Source organism: Culex quinquefasciatus, chromosome 3, assembly GCF_015732765.1.
Source record: "Culex quinquefasciatus strain JHB chromosome 3, VPISU_Cqui_1.0_pri_paternal, whole genome shotgun sequence".
NCBI classification, from domain to species: domain Eukaryota; kingdom Metazoa; phylum Arthropoda; class Insecta; order Diptera; family Culicidae; genus Culex; species Culex quinquefasciatus.
The window spans coordinates 188,859,875-188,885,994 of record NC_051863.1 but is presented as its reverse complement, the minus strand read 5'-3'; the positions used below and the strand labels follow the sequence as shown (position 1 = coordinate 188,885,994).

Below are 26,120 nucleotides of genomic sequence, written 5' to 3'. Positions count from 1 at the left end.
ACCCCGGGCTATCAAAGTCACCTCAGTTTACGGTAGTTTATGTTTGTTTTTTTAATAGTATTTGGCCTATTCTACCATCTTCTATCATTACATTTTGCCTATCTAATTTTTCATATTTTTACAGTAACTTTTTCAATTATTTGCTTTTTTCGTTTTCTGCTATAAAATAGCACCATTTTCATTTATATTATAAAAAAATGCGTAGAGGCATAGTTTGGAACACTAGAAAAATTACTGCATACAAGCTACTCTCTATCAAAACCGGAAATGGATTTTATTTTTATTTTTGATTTGGCTCAAACTTTGCGGGGGCCTCCCCTATGACCAAAGAAGCCATTTTGTGTCATTGGTTCACCCATACAAGTCTCCATACAATTTTGGCAGCTGTCCATACAAAACTGGTGGTTGTTATTAATTTAATTTTTCTGGCAGCTTTAACCTTCTTGGTTATTGGCGTGAATTTTTAAACAGCTGTAACTGTTGATTGAATTTTCTGATCAATTTTGTGTTTTCGTTAAAGTTGTAGGTATTGTTGAGGACTATTGACATTGTTTTTGGGGATAAAATCCCGCAACTTTTGAGCTATAGAGAAGTACGGTAAAAAAATCTGCCGCCGAGTCATGAATTATTGAAAAACAGTCAATATTACACCCTATTGAAATGTTAGTCTTGATTCAAAAACAATCAAAATATTCTTTTCGAAAAGATCGGAAAATTTCACGAATGTTTCATGTTTGTTATTGGAAATCAGACCATTATTTACTGTAATATCGACATTCAAAAATGGTGGGTTGTTTGAGTGAGACTTGGAAAACTTCAATTTTCATGTTTACTCATGGTCACTATTTTTAAAAATCGAAAAACTGCAGATATTTCGTTAAAATCAAACTTTTGGTGGCTATATCTAGAAAACGGAGCCCATCATCAAAAAATCTGTAAAATACATTTCGATTGCAAATTCAATTTTAAATAAAAAAAATCATTTTTTTTGTGTTAGGCATCGATTTTTTCAAAAATCACATTTTTTTAAATTCATAACTTGGCGGCAGATTTTTTTACCATACTTCTCTATGGCTCAAAAGTTGCGGGTTTTTGTCCCCTAAAACATATCAAAAAATCTCGAAAATCAAAAAAATACGTTTTCATGGAAACTAAGTTTTTGTGAAAAAATATTAATTAAAAAATCGGCAATTTTTTTCCGTGTACCTATTTTTTCTGAATAGTCAATACCGACAACTTTACTGAAGACTCCAAATTGATCAGAAAATTCACTCAAAAGTTACAGCTGTTTAAATATTTACGTAACATTTTTGTATGACGGTTGCTAAAATTGTATGGCGACTTGTATGGGTGAACCAATGATACAAAATATCTTCTTTGGTCACAGGAAAGGTCCCCACAAAGTTTGAGCCAAATAAAAAATATGTTCGATGGGCTGAAAAGTGTTGAAAAAATTATTCAAAATATACCTTCGAGACCAACTGTAGTTCAGTTACTAAAAAATGATAGCGAAACAAAGTTGACTTTATAGCTGTCGTCCACCATTGCTAGTACCAACCAATAGTGTCTTCCTTTCAACTACAAGGAATTCGCCACCCTGGGCCCCTAAGTGTTGAGTACAGCACGGAGCGACGGCACCGGATACCCATATTTACACTTAGAATTTTTAGAGCACCCGCCGCGGGATTGATAAGCTCAAATGAATTTCTCCAAATGATGATCATTTGAGATTCTCATATTATTTGCTCTCTAACGTCATGATTCGAAATCCGGACACTTAGTAGCATATCATTTTTGTTTAAGCTGGCAAAAAATCATGTAATAAATTGGAAATAAAGAAATATCATCAGGATGTAGTATAAACAGTCACTTTTAAGAGAATGCATGCAAAATATGTCTTTTCTAACAATTTTTCATCAGAATTTGAAAATTAAAATGACTTGTTGTGCTTCGAATCCCGGACACTGATAAAAGCTGATTCGAAATCCGGACACTTTTGCTTCGAATTCCGGACACTCGTTTTTGCTAATGAATCGCACAAATTTGGACTGAAATGTTAGTGAATGGCATTCTTTAGGTCTCAAATAAGCTGTTAACATCTAAACAATCGATATTTTATATAAAAATTTGCTTTAATTTAAGGAAATCAAAACCATAAATTTCTGCTTTGCCTTCCCGTGGCTTCGAACGCCTATGAAATATTTCACGTGAAATGTTTCGCATTTTTGGTAATCTTATAATTTTATTTTATTTTATTGTTTTGACATTAACTACAGCGTTCAAACAAACTTTAAATGAAAGTTGATGTTAGAATTCATCAAATAACCCATTTTTGACATTTATAATGCGAACTTATATTATCAATTATTTAGATATATCTAAATAATTGATAAAATAAGATGAGGTGTCCGGGTTTCGAAGCGTCCGGGAATTCGAATCATGACATTATAGTGGTTAAGAATGGTCGATTCCTGGACCACAATGGAAATTTTTGTAGAGTTCAGCTTTCTCTTCAAATGCTTTTAATATCACATTTCTGCTAATTGTAACTGGAGGTTGTCTTGAATTTTGGTTTCGATCATTCTGCATGATCGAAGCCAATCTTCTTTTTTTGTTTGTTTGAGTATTGTATTAGGTAAATTAAAAAAATAAATATTTTTAACTCCATTCGACTTTGGTCAGAGTCAAAGGACATAAACATTAAAAAAATATTTGCAACGGACTTAAAATCTATAAAAAAAACATTAGTTTAACATCAAAAACAAGTAAGCTTTAAATTAATATTTTTCGAAAGTCTTAGCTTATGATCAAGCTATTTTATGCGAAGACATTACAAATCAGTTCAGCTATGGGTATAAAGGTAGACTTTAAAAAACATCAAATTTTACTCTCCACCACAAGTACAATACTTACGCGTCACCCCCTTTTCCAGGTCCTCGTAGAAGCCGCACATGGCCAGCTGCTGGAGGGCCGATCCGGGCAACCGGCAGAGTGGTTCCACCCGCCGCAGCCGGCACGAGATCAGTTCGCAGTCTCGCAAATTGCGCTCGCATGGCCTGCAAAAAAACGAGAGTAGAAAAAAAGACCGTCATAAATACAAAATCGACTGTCACGGGCAGACATTTCGGTTCCCCGTTCGAAAGGGAGAAGGGAGGGAGGGGGGTCTCAATAACTGCCACTTGAATCGGACATATTGGCGTTTGTTTTACGGGCGGTCCCATTGGCGATGGCCATTTCCAAAGCATACCACTTAGTGGCCCCTCGATTGTGGAGTGGGAGGGGACTCTAATGTTGACGGGGTCGTCAAGTGAGCTCTAAGCTGATAAGAGGGACTTAAAATTGCTACAATTGCAGATCCTTACTACTTTTATTCTATTTCTATCACACAGATCTTAAATTAAACCTTTTGACTGATTCTGTCTATTAGTTTCAAACTAATCCACCAGTTCATCAGTAACCACCATCCCACTCCCATTTATCACTGTTTGTGAAAACTTAAGACCCCTTCAGTTCATCTATAAATTTTCAATTTCCTTCCAACGGACAGTTTCCCAGCTGGAAAAGGTGGCGCTCGAGTTCCAGTTCGAAAGGTCAGCAGTTCGAAAGGTCAGCAGGGACCTGCACGAAGAAGGGCCACCTGTAGGAAAAAGACACAAACAGCCATTGCAAACCATTCCATGTGACCGAGCAGCAGAGCAGGTGTGTACTTCGGGGTGCCATTTTGTTGGACAGCTCCAAATCGGAAGGATTGGAAAATTTATGGTTGTTTGTTTTGCCAGTTTTACAGCTGCTCCTCTTCCTGCCAATGTGCCGAGTACAACCGTGTGGCAGACATCTGGACTGGGAAAAGGGAGGGGGAATTTATGGATGCTTCTCCGAGTAGTACGTTTGTAACATTGTAACAGGTATTAAATTGATTACTAATACCGGAAGCATCGATGTCTTTCGCTTCGAGCGTACGTTTATGGTTCAGCAGTTCAGAATTGGAGAAACTTCAGAGTGGATCTGGGTCGCATGATGATTGGATTACAGGGTTTTGCTTTTGAAGCAAGATCGAAGTTTTTGATTAAAAATAAAGTTACTGTTTTCTTGTTGTTGAATGTGTTACATACATTCGAGATGTTTCAAAACCATTTGCTCTAAACAGTTTAAATCATAACATACGAAAAACGAAACTATTGGCACTACACCCCCCGGGGCATGGCCTTCCTCTAACGTGGGTTTTCTGCTCCAGCGCCTCTGACGAGACAGGAGAAACCGGGACCGACGTTTTACTTCACCATCCGATAGAAGCTCAGTGGATAAGGCGGGAATCGAACTCGCGTCTCATAGCATCATCGGGATCGGCAGCCGAAGCCGCTACCCCTGCGCCACGAGACCCAAATCATAACATACAACATTGCCGAATTTGGCTCCTCCACTAACCCCAGACTTTTAGCTATAGGGTAATTCTCTACCAACTCACACGAAATCGGGAAAAGTTGCCCCGACCCCTCTTCAAATTGCGTGAAACTTTGTCCTAAGGGGTAACTTTTGTCCCTGATCACGAATCTGAGGTCCGTTTTTTGATATCTCGTGACGCAGGGGTGGTACGACCCCTTACTTTTTTGAACATGCGAAATAAGAGGTGTTTTTCAATAATTTGCAGCCTGAAACGGTGATGAGATAGAAATTGGATGTCAAAGAGACTTTTATGTAAAATTAGACGCCCGATTTGATGGCGTACTCAGAATTCCGAAAAAATGTATTTTTCATCGGAAAAACATTAATTTTTTTTTTTCAAGAATCTGCCATTTTCCGTTATTTGCTGTATTTACTGTACTTTTCAAATCTACATTGACCCAGAAGGGCCATTTTTTCATTTAGAACAAAAAATTTCATTTTGAAATTTCGTGTTTTTTCTAACTTTGTAGGGTTAATTTTTAGAGTGTAACAATAATCAACATAGTTGCAGAGCAGGAAATTACAAAAAATGACATATAAACATTAGGGGATTGCTAATAAACGTCACGAGTTATCGCGATTTTTGCGAAAAGAAAAAGTTTTGAAAAAGTTGCTTTTTGCGTTTCTATTTTTTGTTTCGTCGTCCGTGTCTGTCGCGAGTGACCAGGAACGGCCATCCCGAGCAGGGGTAAATAACACGGGAAAACCAAATTTTGGTATTACTTAGGCAAATACCAACGACCAAAATGTGCCCAGTAATAGATGATAAAATACCATAAAATCATACAAAAGTCGTGTATGTGGAAGGGCACAACAATACCAAACCATGTTATTCCAAGGGCGCCCTTGGAAAATCAGATTTTGGTATTCCTGTGGTCTTCCACATGCATGGTACTTTACCATCTATTACTGGGCAACCAAGGGGACATTTTGGTAGCTGGTATTTGCACTATTAATACCAAAATTTGTAAATTATTGAAAACACATCTTTTTCGCATGCTCAAAAATGATAGGGTTCGTCCCAAGCAACATTTTTTCCAGGAGTTCTACAAGAGCTCTTCAAGATAGCTACCCGGGCAGACGGTAATAACAGAATTAAATATGATTGTGGTTTGGTTGAGCGTTTTAGCAGAATGCATTACTGTGAATACAAAGTTGTTCCTTTTAATTCCGCTATATATTTTTAATATCTTGACAGATACGTATTTCGTCTACCCGGGCAGACGGTAATAACAAAATTAATAATGTTTCAATAACAAATCCTGTTAAAATAACAAAAAGTGTTATTATTTTATCCTGAAGTTCAACTTCAAGAAGAAAAAATAATAACAGTTTCTGATAAAATAACAAAATTTGGTATTGAAGTGATATTATATTGAAAATGTTTAATAACACGCTAATAAGAGGAAATGTTATACATTTCAAAAACTCTCCTAATAACAAAATTTGTTATTCGTTCGGTATACTGACTTAGACATAAAATTACCATAAATCGCACAAATGGAAATGTTTCTAAGTGTCCATAACACAATCTGTTATTATTTTTTTCTTTTGTTAGATATGTTTAGATCTTTGGGATAATTTTGTCTTATTTCATCGGGGTCATTATTTTGGCCATGAAATGGGGTCCTTAAGCTAAAATTATTCTAAAATGTTGAAATTTTGGAAGTTGATTTTTTTTAATTATTTGATATACCCCCTAAGGGACTTTGCTAAAATTGGCTAGAACTATGGGATAATTTTGACCAATTTCGTCGGGGTCATTATTTTGGCCATGAAATGGGGTCCTTAAGCTAAAATTATTCTAAAATGTTGAAATTTTGGAAGTTGATTTTTTTTAATTATTTGATATACCCCCTAAGGGACTTTGCTAAAATTGGCTCGAAATATGGGATAATTTTGACCAATTTCGTCAGGGTCATTATTTTGGCCATGCAATGGGGTCCTTAAGCTAAAATTATTCTGAAAAGTTAAAATTTTGAAAGTTGATTTTTTTTAATTATTTGATATACCTCCTAAAGGACTTTGTTTAAAATGGTTAGAACTATGGGATAATTTTGACCAATTTCATCAGGTTAATTATTTTGGCCATGAAATGGGGTCCTTAAGCTAAAATTATTCTAAAATGTTGAAATTTTGGAAGTTGATTTTTTTTAATTATTTGATATACCCCCTAAGGGACTTTGCTAAAATTGGCTCGAAATATGGGATAATTTTGACCAATTTCGTCAGGGTCATTATTTTGGCCATGCAATGGGGTCCTTAAGCTAAAATTATTCTGAAAAGTTAAAATTTTGAAAGTTGATTTTTTTTAATTATTTGATATACCTCCTAAAGGACTTTGTTTAAAATGGTTAGAACTATGGGATAATTTTGACCAATTTCATCAGGTTAATTATTTTGGCCATGAAATGGGGTCCTTAAGCTAAAATTATTCTAAAATGTTGAAATTTTGGAAGTTGATTTTTTTTAATTATTTGATATACCCCCTAAGGGACTTTGCTAAAATTGGCTCGAAATATGGGATAATTTTGACCAATTTCGTCAGGGTCATTATTTTGGCCATGCAATGGGGTCCTTAAGCTAAAATTATTCTGAAAAGTTAAAATTTTGAAAGTTGATTTTTTTTAATTATTTGATATACCTCCTAAAGGACTTTGTTTAAAATGGTTAGAACTATGGGATAATTTTGACCAATTTCATCAGGTTAATTATTTTGGCCATGAAATGGGGTCCTTAAGCTAAAATTATTCTAAAAAGTTGAAATTTTGGAAGTTGATTTTTTTAATTATTTGATATACCCCGTAAGGGACTTTGCTAAAATTGGCTAGAACTATGGGATAATTTTGACCTATTTCGTCAGGGTCATTATTTTGGCCATGAAATGGGGTCCTTAAGCTAAAATTATTCTAAAATGTTGAAATTTTGGAAGTTGATTTTTTTTAATTATTTGATATACCCCCTAAGGGACTTTGCTAAAATTGGCTAGAACTATGGGATAATTTTGACCAATTTCGTCGGGGTCATTATTTTGGCCATGAAATGGGGTCCTTAAGCTAAAATTATTCTAAAATGTTGAAATTTTGGAAGTTGATTTTTTTAATTATTTGATATACCCCCTAAGGGACTTTGCTAAAATTGGCTAGAACTATGGGATAATTTTGACCAATTTCGTCGGGGTCATTATTTTGGCCATGAAATGGGGTCCTTAAGCTAAAATTATTCTAAAAAGTTGGAATTTTGGAAGTTGATTTTTTTTAATTATTTGATATACCCCCTAAGGGACTTTGCTAAAATTGGCTCGAAATATGGGATAATTTTGACCAATTTCGTCAGGGTCATTATTTTGGCCATGCAATGGGGTCCTTAAGCTAAAATTATTCTGAAAAGTTAAAATTTTGAAAGTTGATTTTTTTTAATTATTTGATATACCTCCTAAAGGACTTTGTTTAAAATGGTTAGAACTATGGGATAATTTTGACCAATTTCATCAGGTTAATTATTTTGGCCATGAAATGGGGTCCTTAAGCTAAAATTATTCTAAAAAGTTGAAATTTTGGAAGTTGATTTTTTTAATTATTTGATATACCCCGTAAGGGACTTTGCTAAAATTGGCTAGAACTATGGGATAATTTTGACCTATTTCGTCGGGGTCATTATTTTGGCCATGAAATGGGGTCCTTAAGCTAAAATTATTCTAAAATGTTGAAATTTTGGAAGTTGATTTTTTTTAATTATTTGATATACCCCCTAAGGGACTTTGCTAAAATTGGCTAGAACTATGGGATAATTTTGACCAATTTCGTCGGGGTCATTATTTTGGCCATGAAATGGGGTCCTTAAGCTAAAATTATTCTAAAATGTTGAAATTTTGGAAGTTGATTTTTTTTAATTATTTGATATACCCCCTAAGGGATTTGAATTGGCTAAAACTATAAATAATTTTGACCAATTTCGTTGGGGTCATTTATTTTACTTTGAAATGGGGTTTTAAGCTGAAATTAATCCGATAAAATTAACTTTTGAGAGTTATTTTTTTTTTTGAATTTTGTTAAATTCCCTAAAGGAATTGATTTATTTATTGAGAATTTTTGAAGTGTGAATAACAAAAACTGTTATTATTTTCACAGAGCCAGGAAGTCGGAGCTGACGTTGAAGTTCGAGCTGGAGTGAGACCTCGGAGACTGCATCGGATTCATCAAATTTTCAGCAACTTTTACTTGGAGTCGGAATCTGTGAAGTCGGGTATTTTTGGAACGTCATATCCTGCATCCAGAGTCGGAGTTGTCTTCAAAGTATGGATTCAAAGTCGCCCTGACTAGTACAGATGAGTTATGGCAACTGCAGGTTTATTTGCAAATTACAAATAAACCAAAACAATAACTTTTTTTGTTATGGAGACATACCAGTTCAATAACATTTTTTGTTATTATGCTGCTCCAACTCTCCGCACAAAATAACAAATCTTGTTATTCCTTCATGATTCCTTCTGTGTTATTGGTTTGTTATTGCAATAACAACATAATAACAGTTAAAGTTATTCTTCGAACAAATCTTTGTTATTGATTTTTGTTATTTTAACAACTAATCCGATCATCCGAATAACATATTTCGATCTTCTCACAATATCAAAAACTGAACTTCCCAAGTTATTTCCGTCTGCTCGGGTACTACTTGCAGACTTCATCAGTGTTCTGTTCTCGACTATTTAAATATATTTCAATAACAAATCCTGTTAAAATAACAAAAAGTGTTATTATTTTATCCTGAAGTTCAACTTCAAGAAGAAAAAATAATAACAGTTTCTGATAAAATAACAAAATTTGGTATTGAAGTGATATTATATTGAAAATGTTTAGTAACACGCTAATAAGAGGAAATGTTATACATTTCAAAAACCCTCCTAATAACAAAATTTGTTATTCGTTCGGTATACTGACTTAGAAATAAAATTACCATAAATCGCACAAATGGAAAAGTTGTCCATAACACAATTTTTTTATTATTTTTTTTTTTTCGTTAAATATGTTTAGATCTTTGGGATAATTTTGACCAATTTCGTCAGGGTCATTATTTTGGCCATGAAATGGGGTCCTGAAGCTAAAATTATCCTAAAAAGTTGAAATTTTGAAAGTTGATTTTTTTAATTATTTGATATACCCCCTAAGGGACTTTGTTTAAAATGGTTTGAACTATGGGATAATTTTGACCAATTTCGTCAGGGTCTTTATTTTGGCCATGAAATGGGGTCCTTAAGCTAAAATTATTCTAAAAAGTTGAAATTTTGAAAGCTGATTTTTTTAATTATTTGATATACCCCCTAAGGGATTTTACTAAAATTTGCTAGAACTATGAAATAATTTTGACCAATTTCATCGGGGTCATTTATTTCACCATGAAATGGGGTTTCAAGCTTAAATTAATCCGATAAAATTTACTTTTGAGAGTCCATTTTTTTTAAATTTTGTCATATTCCCTAACGGAATTGATTTATTTATTGAGAATTTTTGAAGTATGAATAATAAAAACTGTTATTATTTTCACAGAGCCAGGAAGTCGGAGCTGACGTTGAAATTCAAGCTGGAGTGAGACCTCGGAAACTGCATCGGATTCAGCTAATTTTTAGCAACTTTTACTTGGAGTCGAAATCTGTGAAGTCGGGTATTTTTGGAGAGCTGAAGTCGGCGTTGACGTCATATCGTGCATCCAGAGTCGGAGTTGTCTTCAAAGTATGGATTCAAAGTCGCTTGAAGGTACTCGACTCTGCAGCCCTGACTAGTACAGAGGAGTTATGGCAACTGCAGGTTCATTTGCAAATTACAAATAAACCAAATTAATAACTTTTTTTGTTATGGAGACATACCAGTTAAATAACAATTTTTGTTATTATGCTGCTCCACCTCTCCGCACAAAATAACAAATCTTGTTATTCCTTCATGATTCCTTCTGTGTTATTGGTTTGTTATTGCAATAACAACATAATAACAGTTTAAGTTATTCTTCATTGGAAATAAATAGTTTAGCAATTTGGTTTGACCTGAGTGCTGAAATGCAGAATGCGTAACGTGATTTTAGAATGGTCCGCTATGCTACAACTGCACTACTGCTGTAAACATAAACAAAGTAGATGCTCAAGCTCAAGCGGGACAAATATTTTGCTGCAGAAGTGACTTGTTTTGAAATATTTTGGATCGTTGAAAAATATAGTGCTTCGCGCTTTTTTTGCTCCTAGACTAAACGATGTTTTCCACGTGTCGAAACCGAACCAAATTGAAGTTCCGAGTTTATGCACTTGAAAGCAGTGGTAATATCGGAAATAAATATTATTTGACAGATGCCATTCATAGTAATTGATAGCTCGTCGCTAACACAGATTTTGCGTGAGGCATAGCGTTTATTGAAATGTAAGCGACGACCCTCTTCTTGAAATAAAACTTCGAAAACCTAAAAAGCTTGATGCCATTCACATTTTTATTGCTGACAAAATAAATAACAGATCGATTACAATACTTGCCTCTTCTTGGTATCATTTTGCAAACATTATTTTGGTGTCGCTTTGACAGTTCTAAATGCGACGCAGTCGTGCTTACTTGTCGTACATTGCTTTTTGATGTTCCGAGAAATACGCGTTTTAATGTTTTACCTTGAATATACAAAAACGAGAGCACGCAATGTAAACAATAACAAACGCGTTTTGTTTGGTTGACCATTCTGTGCATTGTCCTGAAGTTTGGTTACATTCGGTTGCTGGAGTCCCGAGTTATAATTACAAATGTTTATGGTAGTTGAGTTTGTACCTGTGTCAAACGTGTTCTGATCAGAAATCCCTTTGGCCAATTGTCGCACTTACATCAATTTTCAGGCTGTGTCAAGATAGCACGACAAGATTGAAACTTTTTTCATATGAAAAGTGATAGTAAATCGTTTGTTTATTTGTTAAACTTATTGAGCTTATGATTTTGCACTGATTTGTTTAGATTTCATTGTTTTAAATCGAACGGCTGAAAAAATTGCAATGCCAGCAATTGCTAGGAGCATTAATATCGTTAAAAACATACAAAATAAAGTACCTTTACCATAATTCTTAGAAAAGCTTCTATTTGCACAAAGTTTATGCCACGTTTTTCGATAATCAAACACATATCCACTCTGGCAATAACATTTTTCATTCCGCGCCTTTCCAAAATGGATATTCAACACTGGGTAAAATGATCGTACTTCTTCATAGCTCATACCTTCATTGTGGATTAAAAGATGAACGATTCTTTTAACTACGCGATCACTGTCAAATTTTGAGTGGATCGTATGATTGATTCCTTGCCAAGTCAAATAGAAATTAGCAATCAAATCTTGTTTACAGTTGTTGGCCGATAACTTCACTGAGGCCGTCCACTGTCCATTTGAATTGAGCAGTTTCAGCTGGAACATCTCATCGTAGTTGCAGGTTCCGTAGAAAGTAATCTGATCCTTAACAAGAGACAGGGCAGGTTCCATCATCAGACATGGGTTGTTTAGGAGCAGTACTGAAATGGCAACATCTCTTGAGATCACTACTCCACCGTAAACATCAACGTAGAAAAATGACACTGGATCAGGATCTTCAAAAAGTTCTTCGGTTAGAAGTCCATCGTTTCTTTCCGGAGCTCGAAACTGAACCACAACTTCTTGAGCATTTGAGCTCAAGAAAATCATTCCAAAGAGAAAAACACAGCTCCACATGGTAGTGATAGCACGTCTGTTCGAAAATAAAGGCTAATCCATCACAACTTCCCTTTAGTAACACATTTTTATATACTGATAAGCTAATTCCTTTATAAACGCATTGTTAACAATTGTATTACTTAATATTGTTCAAACGCTGTGTTACCAAATCAATTTCCTTCAAATGATGCTAGGTGATTTCATCATTATAATAACCCTAGGGAACCGGAAACCGGGGTGACACAACTTGAAATAATTAGTATTTTCTTTTATGTAATTTTGTCTAAAATGCATAAAACATTTTTTTAAAGAGAGAGAGATTTTAACTAGTTTTTTTTTGTTTTGTATTTAATCTTTTTAATAAATTGTCAACATAATTTTCCCGCAAATAAACAGTTCCATAAATAGACACGCCAAAGGTCAATCAATTCCCCGCCCAGCAATCATCAACGCAACCCACATGCCGTGGCAATCAAGCGTCAACTACATCTTCATGCAAACTAATTGACGTTCTGCGACGTGCTGACAGGACAAAAATCTTGCCCAATCACTCACAGTCCGGACGAAGCAGAAAAAGAAGACATTACCGTCAATCAGGGCGCGATTCAGCCACGCGTACGCGTGGGAGTACCTTAACATCATTTTGCCGAGGCTAAGCTAATCCGACGTCTTCATTTCGGATTAAGTCTCAAGAGAGGGTTTTTATTTTTATTTCTTACATTTTTGCATTACTGCGTAATGGCTTTTTACGATTGATTTCACCGACAACTGACGTGGAGATTCTCGGAGGAATCGAGAATCAAACGGGAGTGACAGCCTCTGGGTTTGCTCTTTAATCTTTGAATAAAGTAAGTTTGTTATTAAAATCATCTTTCTTCGCAAGATAAGCCATTTACTGTGGCAATCCGCTCCAACCAGCGTACCTTTTCTTGGTCGTCAGAATGCATTTCAAAAGCAGCGATGGCAACTGTGCAAAACCACCATCTGTCAAGTGCGCGCGCCTGCAAGTTAGACTAGCAGCGCGACATCAATCTAATCTGCATACACTTAGGCGCAACCACGAACATCCTGCCGCGGAGGCAGCTTCTTTGCAGCATCATTCCGACGCACAGCGGTCGATGACTTCACTGGCCTCGGGAATGATTTCCCGTTGGACTCGTAAGGGAAAAAAAGGAATATTTTTAAAGAACTTTTAATTCATTTTTTTCCTTAAGAAATTTGTCAATTTTTTTTATTTTGTAAAAATCTTCAAAACTAACCGCCTTTTTCAAATGTTTCCCCCCTTCAACTGTGCTATTTCAGGATCTTTCTTCCCATTTCCCGAGCGGGAAAGTGCTTCCTCTCATAGCCGTGCTTTGCTGATGGGCGATGGGAAAATTCGCACGACAAAAGGCAAAATGCCATGGAATTACGACAGGCTGGGCGAATGAAAGGATGGCGAAGAAAATGAAGATGAAGACAGACTAAAGTGAGCGGATGCAGATTTCCACTTGACTCTGGGACGGGGCGGAAGTTTTACCCCGACCCCGGTCCCCGACGTTACTGCACTGATTGCGGTGGGTTTGGGTGGATGTTCTAAGGGTGGGAAAATGTTTCCCAATAGTTATATTGAATTTTTTGTATTTATTTTTTTTTTGAGAGTTAACTTATATATTTATTTTAATATATGATATGAAATCATATACAAAATAAATAAAAATTAAGGTAATAATCAATTTTGAATACATTTTATCCCATAAAACCTAACCTCTAAGAACACCAAGTTGTGGTTCATCATCCGTGGCGTAAGATTTTAAAGGCTCTCGTTACGCCTCGAGACGATGATGATGAATTTCAAGCGCTGGCAGCCAAGGCTCGAGTGAGCATAAAAAATGCATGCTTGAGCCCACTTTTTGGGGAAAAAAGCCCAGGCGGACGGAGACAGAAACAAGTGGTTTTTCCCTGAGACGGCAGCTTGGCTTGCCATAAGCTGTTTGGGGATTCAAGTGAAAATGAACGTGAACGGTGCCATTTCAGTCGGAAGCTTAGCTTTAATTTGGGAGAAGGGGGGTAGATGATGATTTTTTAAAGGTTTGTTGCAATCAATTTCGAAAAGAAGAAAAAATTAATCATTTTGGATGAGATTAAAAAATTTCAACAATTTTCAAAATGATCTATGGTCCGAAATTCAAAATTGATAAAAAGCCGGAAAAGTGCTTTATTTAATCAAAAATATTTAAAGGTTTCATATTTTATAACCGATTGCACAATTTTTAGTGAGAATTTCAATTATAAGCATTATTTAGTCGACCTGAATTTTTTTGGAAAAATGAAGGAGGGGCCTAACAAAAACGTGAAAAAAACGTGAAATAAGATATGCATTGGCCTAAGTAGGAAAAACTTTTTTGGACCTTTAATTGAACGTCAAAGTACTGATATGGCAACATTAGAGGCACGATGGAATTAGATGCTGTTCCCCTACTTAAGCACAAGAATTAAAAATAAGACATCGAAAAAAAACGTAATTCGATTATTCGAAGTTAATTTTTTCCAAGGCCTTCGGATAATCAGGTCTGGACTGTACTGATTTAAAAAAGGGCTTTATTCGAAAATATTTTCATGTATTTTGTATGCTTGAAAATGATTTATTTTTGTTGCTTTATGATTTCGGTAACATTTTTGTAAGTTTGTCTTTCTTTCAGCAAAAGATTTTCTTTAAATAAGTTAATGAAAAATCAAACAAATTAAAAAAAATATTATTGTCTTTCAAAATTATTCATTGTAGCTTCTGTAAAATCTAGGTGTTTTTATTTTATTTTATTAAACTATTTTTTATTATTTAATTGCTATTCCAGTATTTCTTTAAATGTTTTTGTGTCATTCTTTCAAGCATGTGCAATTTATTTTTAAAGTTAAATGTCTGAACTCAAGCAAATATTAAGATTTGTTATTCATTCAAAATAATTTAAATTTGTGGAAGTTTTTCCATTCTCTAAATTATTAGCTGTGCATAAATTGATTTATGAGATTTTTAAAATTCAAATATAATTTAAATGTCAATCTTAATAATTGGTTCAAGTTCCAGAAATATTTGGTTAGATTTTTCCATTTTTTCAAACATGATCGTAGCTTAAAAATATTTTAAATTTTTTTGTGTTATATTAAAACATACTAACCCTGTTTTTGTAATGATACCGTGATATTTTTTTCTTCATGCTTCCAAATTAATGTATTCTTATTTCGGTAATGTTATTGTTTGTTTTTCTATCCTTTCCAACATGAGCAGTTCCTTGAAAAGTTTTGTGGGAAAAAGTTTGTACTCGGACGCTTTCTATTCAATCAAAATAATTACATTCTTGGTTCCATAATATTTTTGCACATTTTTTCATTCCTTTACATTTCCGTAAATAGTTTTATTATAAAATTAGCAAACACTACTTGACTTATGGGGTTACTACATACATGTAGAAAATCACAAAAAGTCCTATTACAGAAAATTTATTAAATCCACTAAAAAGATGAACTTTATCATTTCTGAAAGATTTATGAAGATATTTAATGATGGATTATATTCGGGAAAATCATTTCCCCCTTCGACTTCCATTTAATTGGTATCATTTCACAAAAACATAGTTTTGACTTTGATGTATGAAAAAAGATCAAATATTTCACTACCTAACATTTTTTATACTCTCGCAAAAACTTACAAACACTTAACGATTTGTTTTAACCATTTATTTTATCATCTCATGTTAATTGAAATGCCAATCCTCATGTTCAATAATATTTAACTAATTTTTCATGTATGAAAAAAAAATCAAATACTTTATGAAATCCACTTATTATCCACAAATGTTCACAGAAATAAATGTTGACAGATCTTTTTTTACAAAACAAAATAATTAAAGGCGTTAAATAACTTTTTTAAAGCTAACTCATGAACATTTTTTTTTTCAATATGTATGCTTAAATAGATGCAACATTTTGGTAATTAATGATTCAACACCTCACAAATATTGTTATTTTCAAAAGCTATTCAGGTTGAAAGATTTCAAATTAAATTAAATTATCATTGATTTGTTCAGTTTTAATGAAAAATTAAACAGGGATAAATCGTTCAAAAAAATACCATAAATAATGAAGAGCAATCCTAAATCTCGAGGAAATGCTATAAAAATATAATTTTCAAGCATTTCTCATTTTCAAAAGAATGTGAAAACATAAATAAGTTCTTTATAAAAAATAGTACAGCTTCATTATGATAACTAGATCCAAAGTAATATAGAACTGTTCATATTTCAAACAATACGAAAAGTAAAAAAAAATGATTTAAGAAAAACAACTCATCAATTAACTGCTCACGTTTGAGAGAATCAAAAAACATTTAAGAGACAAAAAATAATATCTCCTAAAAAATGAACTAGCGATCTACAACGAAATGCAAAACAGTAAAATAAAACCTTACATTTTTCCCAAATTCTGCATCATTCGACGAAACCTCTCATTGAATTATCCAAAGTTTTCTTCAAAAAACTAACTTAATCCACCTATGTGGTTGGTGCCTTCCTCACTTTTTTCCAAAAATGGGTTTGGACAGTGGCATCTTAGGTGCACCCAGAACTGGGCATCGGCATACGAGAGGATAAAGAGCACGATTCGGTAGTAAAATGGTACTGTGTGCGGACGGAGAGATACATCCCGAAATTACCGAGAGTACTTTACTCATGGTTCATTTTCCAAAAAAGTTCATCTATCAAAAAAAGTACCGGTACCAAGACTCGAACCCAAGACCTTCGGCATATTGAAACGTGCCTTTGCCGTATGGGCCACCATGGTTCGGTGACTAAGTGGCGGTCGTTTGTCCATATAAGCAACTCATAGGATGAACTGTGCTAATGAACGAATGAACACGCGAGAGGACTATACTCTCGCAATATAGCACTTTCCTCACGTTTCTTTTCGTGAGGACTATCCCCTCGTTCTTTAACTTTGGGTGTGGTCATAGCTTGAGGCAGGGTTACCTGATCTTCAATATTTTAGACTCGTTGGTGAGGTCTTTCGATTACCTAACCAACGATGGGTCGGATGATGGATCCGGACATTGTTTACATACATTTAAGTGAGATCCGGCTACAAAAAAGTACATAAATATCACTAAAGTGGTTAGAACTCGAGACAGAGTTGCCAGATCTTCAATGTTTTAGACTCGTTGGTGAGGTCTTTCAATTACCTAACCAACGCTGGGTCGGATGATGGATCCGGACATTGTTTACATACATTTAAGTGAGATCCGGCTACAAAAAAGTACATAAATATCACTAAAGTGGTCAGAACTCGAGACAGGGTTGCCAGATCTTCAATGTTTTGGACTCGTTGGAAAGGTCTTTCAATTACCTATTCAACGATGTATATAATGATGATGTTTGGTTCAGTTTACTGCCATTTATTCAACTTCCAAAAATATGCGAAAACACATTTTTATACATAACTTTTGAACTACTTATCGAAACTTCAAACAATTCAATAGCACCGTATGGGACCCTAAACCAAGTCGAATGCAACTGGTTTGGTCAAAATCGGTTCAGCCAGTGCTGAGAAAACTGCGTGACATTATTGGTCACATACACACACACATACACACACACATATACACACACATACACACACACATACACACACACATTTGTTCAGTTTTCGATTCTGAGTCGATTTGTATACATCATGGTGGGTTTTCGAGCTTTAAATAAAAAGTTCAATTTTAGAGCAGGATTATAGCCTTACCTCAGTGAGGAAGGCAAAACATTTCTAAATTTTTAGTTTTTGCCAGTTATATCGTCAAAGATCAAACCGAGGAAAAATAAATGTTTATTCAACTTTTTTCATTTTTTCTGAAGAGCAGTTCTCTCAGATTTCAGTCATTCGATTTTTTTTGTATTTTATAATACGACTGAAACTTTTTTGTTGCCTTCGGTATGCCTAAATAAACCATTTTGCATCATTAGTTTGTCCATATAATTTTCCATACAATTTGGCAGCTCTCCATACAAAACTGATAAATGAAAATTCAAAAATCTGTATCTTTTGAAGGAATTTTTTGATCGATTTGGTGTCTTGGGCAAAGTTGTAGGTATGGATACGGACTACACTGGAAAATAATGATACACGGTAAAAAGAAAATTGGTGATTTTTTATTGATTGTTAAAAACACAATTTTTTTTAATTTTTTGATATGTTTGAGAGGACATCAAATGCCAACTTTTCACAAATTTCCAGGTTGTGCAAAAAATCTTTGAGCGAGTTATGAATTTTTGAATCAATACTGATTTTTCAAAATAATCGAAAAATTGGTCGCAAAAATTTTTCAACTTCTTTTTTCGATGTAGGGCCAGACATCCAATATAACGCCCTTTTAAAATGTTAGTCTTGGTTGAAAAATTTTGAAAATATTTTTTCGAAAAGATCGGAAAATTTCACGAATGTTTCATAGTTTAACATTGAAAATCGGACCATTAGTTGCTGAGATATCGACATTGAAAAATGGTGGGTTGTTTGGGTGAGACTTAGAAAACATCAATTTTCCTGTTTTTAAACCTTTGCATGGCAATATCTCAGCAACTAATATCAACAAAGTTCAAAAACGCAAAATATTGAGAATTTTCTCAGCTTTTCAAAATTTTTTTTTTAAATGTGGGCAAACATGTGCACTTATTTTAAAAAATGAAAAACTGCGACTATTTTCAAAAAAGCCATCTAAAAATGGATGTAACTTGAAAAAAGTGCACTTTATCAAAATTTCACTAAAGTACTTTTTGATTTCAAATTTGATTTTGCATCGAAAAATGAAATTGAAAAATTGTTGCGACCAATTTTTCTATTTTTTGAAAAAATCAGTATTGATTCCAAAATTCATAACTCGCTTAGAGATTTTTTGCACAACCTGGAAATTTGTGAAAGTTGGCATTTGATGTCCTCTCAAACATATCAAAAAAAAAAAAAAAAATAAAAAAGTATTTTTTGCAAATCAAGTTTTAGTGACAAAAACTTTAATAAAAAATCACCAAATTTTTTTTACCGTGTATCATTTTTTCAGTGTAGTCCATATCCATACCTACAACTTTGCCGAAGACACAAAATCGATCAAAAAATTCCTTCAAAAGATACAGATTTTTGAATTTTCATACATCATTGTTGTATGGCCAGCTGCCAAATTTGTATGGCAAATTATATGGACAAACTAATGAACCGAAGGCATCAAAAAAGTTTCAGTCGGATTGAAATATACAAAAATTAAAATTTTATACAAAAATTAAAATTTAAGAAAAAAGATCGATTTTGTATAGAATTGCTCTGAACAAAAAAAAATCTTAAAAATATGTGTTTTGCATGTTTTCAAAATAATATTTTCTAGTTTCAGTAATATTTTTGCAAGTTTTTCTATCCTTTGCAATATGAGAAGTTATTAAAAAAAATCGTGAGAAAATTTATGTATTTCGAAATATTTAAAAACAACTTTCTATATCGTCAAAATAATTAATATTTGGTTTCATAATATTTTTGCAATCATTTCCGTTCTTTCGACTATGCAAATTTCCGTAAAAAAAATTATAATAAAATCAGAAAACATTTGTTGCCTTCGAACATTATGCTGAGTGACAAAAAATCGACATTTTGTCCATTCGACCATTCGACCTAATATCCTATTTAGACCGTTTGTCAAAAATCAGCTAATGCATAGTTTAGTAAAATGGATTTATTTAGCAACCAAGCGACCCAAAAAAATTACTCCAGTTTTTATGCTTATCGTATAGAACACAAGCCCAGCCAGTCAGACGAAACATCCTGAAAAAATCTGTGGATAGATTAGATAACTTACAGGCCTGCTGCGTTGCATTAACCGCAGAGAGGACTCTATAAATAGATCACTTTTCACAGAATCTACAAGAAGGAACAATGCGTTAACATACCGGACCCAACGCTCCGGATCAGCAATTATTTGTTTTTTTTTTTTTTTTTGTAAAATAAAAATCTTTTTATGTTTCTTTTAATTTAAATTGAAATTTTGACAATGATTACAGACTGATTATTAACTTAATGTAACTTTGACGTTCTTTTTCAGGCTCCTTTCAACCACCTGATTTCCCGCGTGTCAGACCGCGCCATATTGTGGTTTGTAAAGGGAAATTACTACCTCATTTGCGTAACACGCCGGAGGCACGCAACACGCACGAATAAAAACAAAACGATTGTTATAGTTAGTGCCACGCATTCATTCAAGCTAACGATGTTCGAAAATGGGCAGGTGGGGTAAATTGATTCAATAGAATTCATGAATTGAGTTTTCATTTTTTTGAAATACTTAAGATTTTAAAAGATTGAGAATTTTAGAATTGAAATGAAACTGTCCCGTTTTACCCCACTCCCCCCAAAAATGAGTGCGTGTCACAGACCACTGATCGAAATCCTCCCTAAAAAAAACGCAAAGGGCGTAAAGCTTCAACAGGCTTGTTCATCAAAACGGTATTCAAGTCAGCGGTTGTCCCAAAGTGACGGTCGCCGGTACTAAAGGGTCGGAACCGACTGCTGGTGCGAGGAAAATTTATGACCTCCCCCAACAGTGTGGCGTGACACTTTGACGACCGTGTCCGTGAAAGCTCGACGTGTTTACCGGGAAGGTCAAGTTGACACTTTTCTTTGGGTTGGTGTTTTGAACCGTACGAGTTTATTACGAGCTTTGCGATGATTTGGTTATCGATTGGGTAGCAAGCTGTGTTTTTTCGTTTCACTAAAATTACAAGCTATGTTGCTTTTGACAGGAGAGAACTTAAGATAAACTGGAAATTTCACTTCCAAATGGTAACAGAAACTATGCTTTGAAGTGCTGGATTCCAACAGTAGCATAGCTTAGAGTTGAAATTGAATTTGCAACTCAGTTGCACTGAATAGTCTGATGCAGGTGAAGCTACTGAGCTGAATCTTATTTCTAGAATTCATTGAACTTCCTAGAAATCTCCGTTGGATTTGACTGTGCTATGAAGTGTATATTTAATTGGTTTATATCAATGCAGCTTAGCTATGTTTTGGAGATTATTTCAAAATGTTCTCGTTTAAATTCGTCTATGTTTGATCAAACATAAATCAACGGAAATCCACTTGATAAAATTTGCTTAATTTAAATTATCTTTTCTCCAGCCAATGAAAAGCTGCACCAGGATTCCCGCTTCAGATTCTACCAGCCCCAGATGATATTAGTAATGAAATGTATTTTAACGACGGAATTATGCTCAGCTTTTGTTCGGAATAATATCTAACGTACCAGGTACGATGCTCCGCCGAAATCGCCCGCTTGAATTGTCTTTATCTGAGAAGAAGAGGTCCTTTTTCTGAAAAATCCCCTGCGGACATTCTCCTAGCCCCAAAAGAAACGGTAATCCTAGCTGTGCCCTTCAAGCATTAATCACCCGGAATTACAGGTAATTTTCTTGTCCCAACAAAAACAGTATCAAATTACAATCCCATCGATTTCCCATTCCCCACCGACTTGGTTTCCTAGCTGGAAAGGGGACACCGTCGTCGACGACGGTTGCCTATCCTCCGGGCGTAAAATAAGATTCATTATCCCTCATTTCCCGGGAAGAAAAAGAACTCAATTGGATAGACCTGGCTGGTTCCAGGCGAACGGTTCATTTGGGAAGTAACGAGCGCAACAAAAAATATACACCACCTCTTAGAATATGAACAGAAAAGCTAATGATTCCGATCGGAGCCTGGATCAGAACGGGGGGATTGAATACGTCATTCCCTTTTCCTGGCAAAGGACACCAGCCACAAGTGGAATGGTAGTGATTATTTTTAGCTTTCAACCCGAGCAGAAAAAAGGTCACAATACGAACATGACTTGCTAAATTAGGTATTAATTTGCTATGCTAAAGCGTAATGCAAAAAAAAATCATTGAAATAACAGAGTTTGTTAAACGAGTTTAAAAAGAACACAGTTTGATTTTAACTCAAACAAAACGTGTTTTACACAATAAAAACTATTTGTATTCAATTTTAGACACAACTCAGCTCTACAAACTAGTTTATTAAAAAAGTTTGATTTCATCAAATTGTGTAACCTTCTACCAACCCTGTTCGCCTCGGGCACTTTATCGCGTGGGAAAAGGAAAAACCGGGAATAAATTTTCCACCAAGTGCTTTCTCCTACAATGTGTACACTCTCACCGCCCTGGAGGCAAGATGTCGCTGAAGCAATGACTCCCCTCCCCCTCTGTTCCACCCCTACCTTCACTATCTCCTGAAATGTATGCTGATTGGACGTGATTGAGAGATTAGATACAATTTATTTTATTTGTACAGTATCGCATTTTATCCAGCGGGGAGCTCAAGCTAACAGCGAGTCCTTTCAAAGGAAGCACGATGAGGGCGACGGAACGGGACGTTCCGCTTGGCTGGTCTGGCCCGGAAATCGATAAGATAAATGTGCGTTTGCTTTACTGGTGGTCTGCGGAAGAGGCTTTTAAGGCACTTCTTGGAAGTTGGCTGTGGGAATTTTACACTTAGTAATGCGTTTTTTTAAGTTGATGGAGAAGATCTTTCTTTTTGACGGCAGTTCAGCTCATCTTTCTGTATCCAAATTCAGCCCCAACATTCCATCATTCAACTGATTTCATTGAGCAGAGAAAACATTGATTTTCCCGGAGCAAAAATTCCGTTGTAACTGGGGGGCTACGACGTAAATGGAAGTTCAATATTTGTCCAGGTCCAATCTCGTTCCGCAATCTCGTTTTACCTTAATCGAAATCGAATCGCCTCCAGGTGAGTTTCCCCGCCCAACTAACCTACACAATCAAGACAATTCAAGACTAGGGTTGAGAGAAAAAAACTCTCAATTGCCTCTCCGGTTGCCCGTAAAAAAACAATGTTTACACGCGTCACGGACTGACTTACGACCAAGGTTGTAACAAAAGGAAAACAGTTTTCCATATCTCTCTACCTTCAACTCACGTGCGTGTTTGAATTTGGTAAGAAGATACTGGGAAATCCTTCCATCATCGGAAGGTGAACATGGCAAACACACAAAATTATGATGAAAACTCTTGAGTCGTTTTTATTTTCTTCAGACAGCAATCGTTCATGGGAAAATAAGGCACATTTCTATAGATGCGGGTATAAAATTCAAGGAAAACTTTACCTTTGTCAAAAAGTTAGCAGATTAAAAAAAATGCGACAATCCAACCCTAAGTTCTCTTTGTAAGTACTTGAGGGATAAGAAAGCAAAATATTTCAAACATGATTAAGACATGAAACATAAAACATAAAACATAAAACATAAAACATAAAACATAAAACATAAAACATAAAACATAAAACATAAAACATAAAACATAAAACATAAAACATAAAACATAAAACATAAAACATAAAACATAAAACATAAAACATAAAACATAAAACATAAAACATAAAACATAAAACATAAAACATAAAACATAAAACATAAAACATAAAACATAAAACATAAAACATAAAACATAAAACATAAAACATAAAACATAAAACATAAAACATAAAACATAAAACATAAAACATAAAACATAAAACATAAAACATAAAACATAAAACATAAAACATAAAACATAAAACATAAAACATAAAACATAAAACATAAAACATAAAACATAAAACATAAAACATAAAACATAAAACATAAAACATAAAACATAAAACATAAAACATAAAACATAAAACATAAAACATAAAACATAAAACATAAAACATAAAACATAAAACATAAAACATAAAACATAAAACATAAAACATAAAACATAAAACATAAAACATAAAACATAAAACATAAAACATAAAACATAAAACATAAAACATAAAACATAAAACATAAAACATAAAACATAAAACATAAAACATAAAACATAAAACATAAAACATAAAACATAAAACATAAAACATAAAACATAAAACATAAAACATAAAACATAAAACATAAAACATAAAACATAAAACAAATCGCCACTTATATGATGTCCATGGTAACGAAATGTCGCTGATATTTTTTTTACACCAGTATTTGTTTATGTTTTGCGCCAATAGTTTCAAAAAAATATGCATTTGAAATTAGAGTGCTTAGAAAACTTTACTTTTATTGATAATTTATGTTTGAGAAAGCGTATTTCAGAAATGAAAAATCCAATTTTTTATTCAATCTTCCACAGAAAAAAAAAGAATGACAAGCTTTAATAGAACTAGTAGGTAATAACAGAGAGAGAAAAAGTCAAAGATCTTGTTCAAAAATTTATTCACGAATTTGTTATAGAATTTGTTCAAGAAACTGTTCAAGATTATGCTCAAAAATTTATTTCAGAATTTGATCCAGATTTTGTTCAAAAATTTGTTCAAAAATTTATTTCAGAATTTGAATCAGAATTTGTTCAAGAATTTGCTCAAGTATTTGATCAAGAATTTGTTCAAGAATTTTGTCTACGCCAGACACCTCTTCGCAGAAATGTGTGCAGAATGGGGTCCTTAAGGGAGTAAATTTAATTTCGGCCCCAACAAATTTGTTCAAAAATGAGTTGGAGAATTGGTTTAATAATTACTTCAAGAATTTGTTTAAGAATTTGTTCAAGAATTTATTGAAGAATTTGTTTAAGAATTTGTTCAAGATTTTTTTCAAGAATTTGTTCAGAAATTTGTTCAAGAATTTGTTCAAAAATTTGTTCAAGAATTTGTTCAAGAATTTGTTCAAGAATTTGTTCAAGAATTTGTTCAAGAATTTGTTCAAGAATTTGTTCAAGAATTTGTTCAAGAATTTGTTCAAGAATTCGTTCAAGAATTTGTTCAAGAATTTGTTCAAGAATTTGTTCAAGAATTTGTTCAAGAATTTGTTCAAGAATTTGTTCAAGAATTTGTTCAATAATTTATTTCAGAATTTGATTCAGAATTTGTTCAAGAATTTGCTCAAGTATTTGATAAAGAATTTGTTCAAGAATTTGATCAAAAATTAGTTGGAGAATTGGTTCAATAATAACTTCAAGAATTTGTTTAAGAATTTATTCAAGAATTTGTTTAAGAATTTGTTCAAGATTTTTTTCAAGAATTTGTTCAAGAATTCGTTCAAGAATTTGTTCAAGAATTTGTTCAAGAATTTGTTCAAGAATTTGTTCAAGAATTTGTTCAAGAATTTGTTCAAGAATTTGTTCAAGAATTTGTTCAAGAATTTGTTCAAGAATTTGTTCAAGAATTTGTTTTAGAATTTGTTGATGAATGTGTTTAAGAATTTGTTCAAGATTTTTTTCAAGAATTTGTTCAGAAATTTGTTCAAGAATTTGATCAAAAATTTGTTCAAGAATTTGTTCAACAATTTGTTCAAGAATTGGTTCAAGAATTTGTTCAAGAATTTGTTTTAGAATTTGTTGAAAAATTTGTTCAAGAATTTGTTCAAGAATTTGTTCAAGAATTTGTTCAAGAATTTGTTTAAGAATTGGATCTACAATTTGTTCAAAATTTGTTCAAGAATTTGTTTCTTTTTTTATTTTTTCAAATATTCGTTCCAAAATTTGTTCAAGAATTTGTTCAAGAATTTGTTCAAGAATTTGTTCAAGAATTTGTTCAAGAATTTGTTCAAGAATTTGTTCGAGAATTTGTTCAAGAATTTGTTCAAGAATTTGTTCAAGAATTTGTTCAAAAATTTATTTCAGAATTTGATTCAGAATTTGTTCAAGAATTTGATCAAAAATTAGTTGGAGAATTGGTTCAATAATTACTTCAAGAATTTGTTTAAGAATTTATTCAAGAATTTGTTTAAGAATTTGTTCAAGATTTTTTTCAAGAATTTGTTCAAGAATTTGTTCAAGAATTTGTTCAAGAATTTGTTCAAGAATTTGTTTTAAAATTTGTTGATGAATTTGTTTAAGAATTTGTTCAAAAATTAGTTGGAGAATTGGTTCAATAATTACTTCAAGAATTTGTTCAAGAATTTA

General features: G+C 33.5%; 1 protein-coding gene across 2 annotated transcripts in view; it reads right to left on the bottom strand.

Moving 5' to 3' along the window:
- Nucleotides 1-26,120, bottom strand: part of LOC6051597 (rap guanine nucleotide exchange factor 4) — a 356,238-nt gene that overhangs the window by 241,222 nt on the left and 88,896 nt on the right. For both annotated transcript variants that reach the window (XM_038266004.1, XM_038266005.1), the window contains exon 3: nucleotides 2,914-3,056. In XM_038266004.1, coding sequence (XP_038121932.1) covers nucleotides 2,914-3,056 — 143 coding nt within the window. The remainder of the gene's footprint in view (nucleotides 1-2,913; nucleotides 3,057-26,120) is intronic.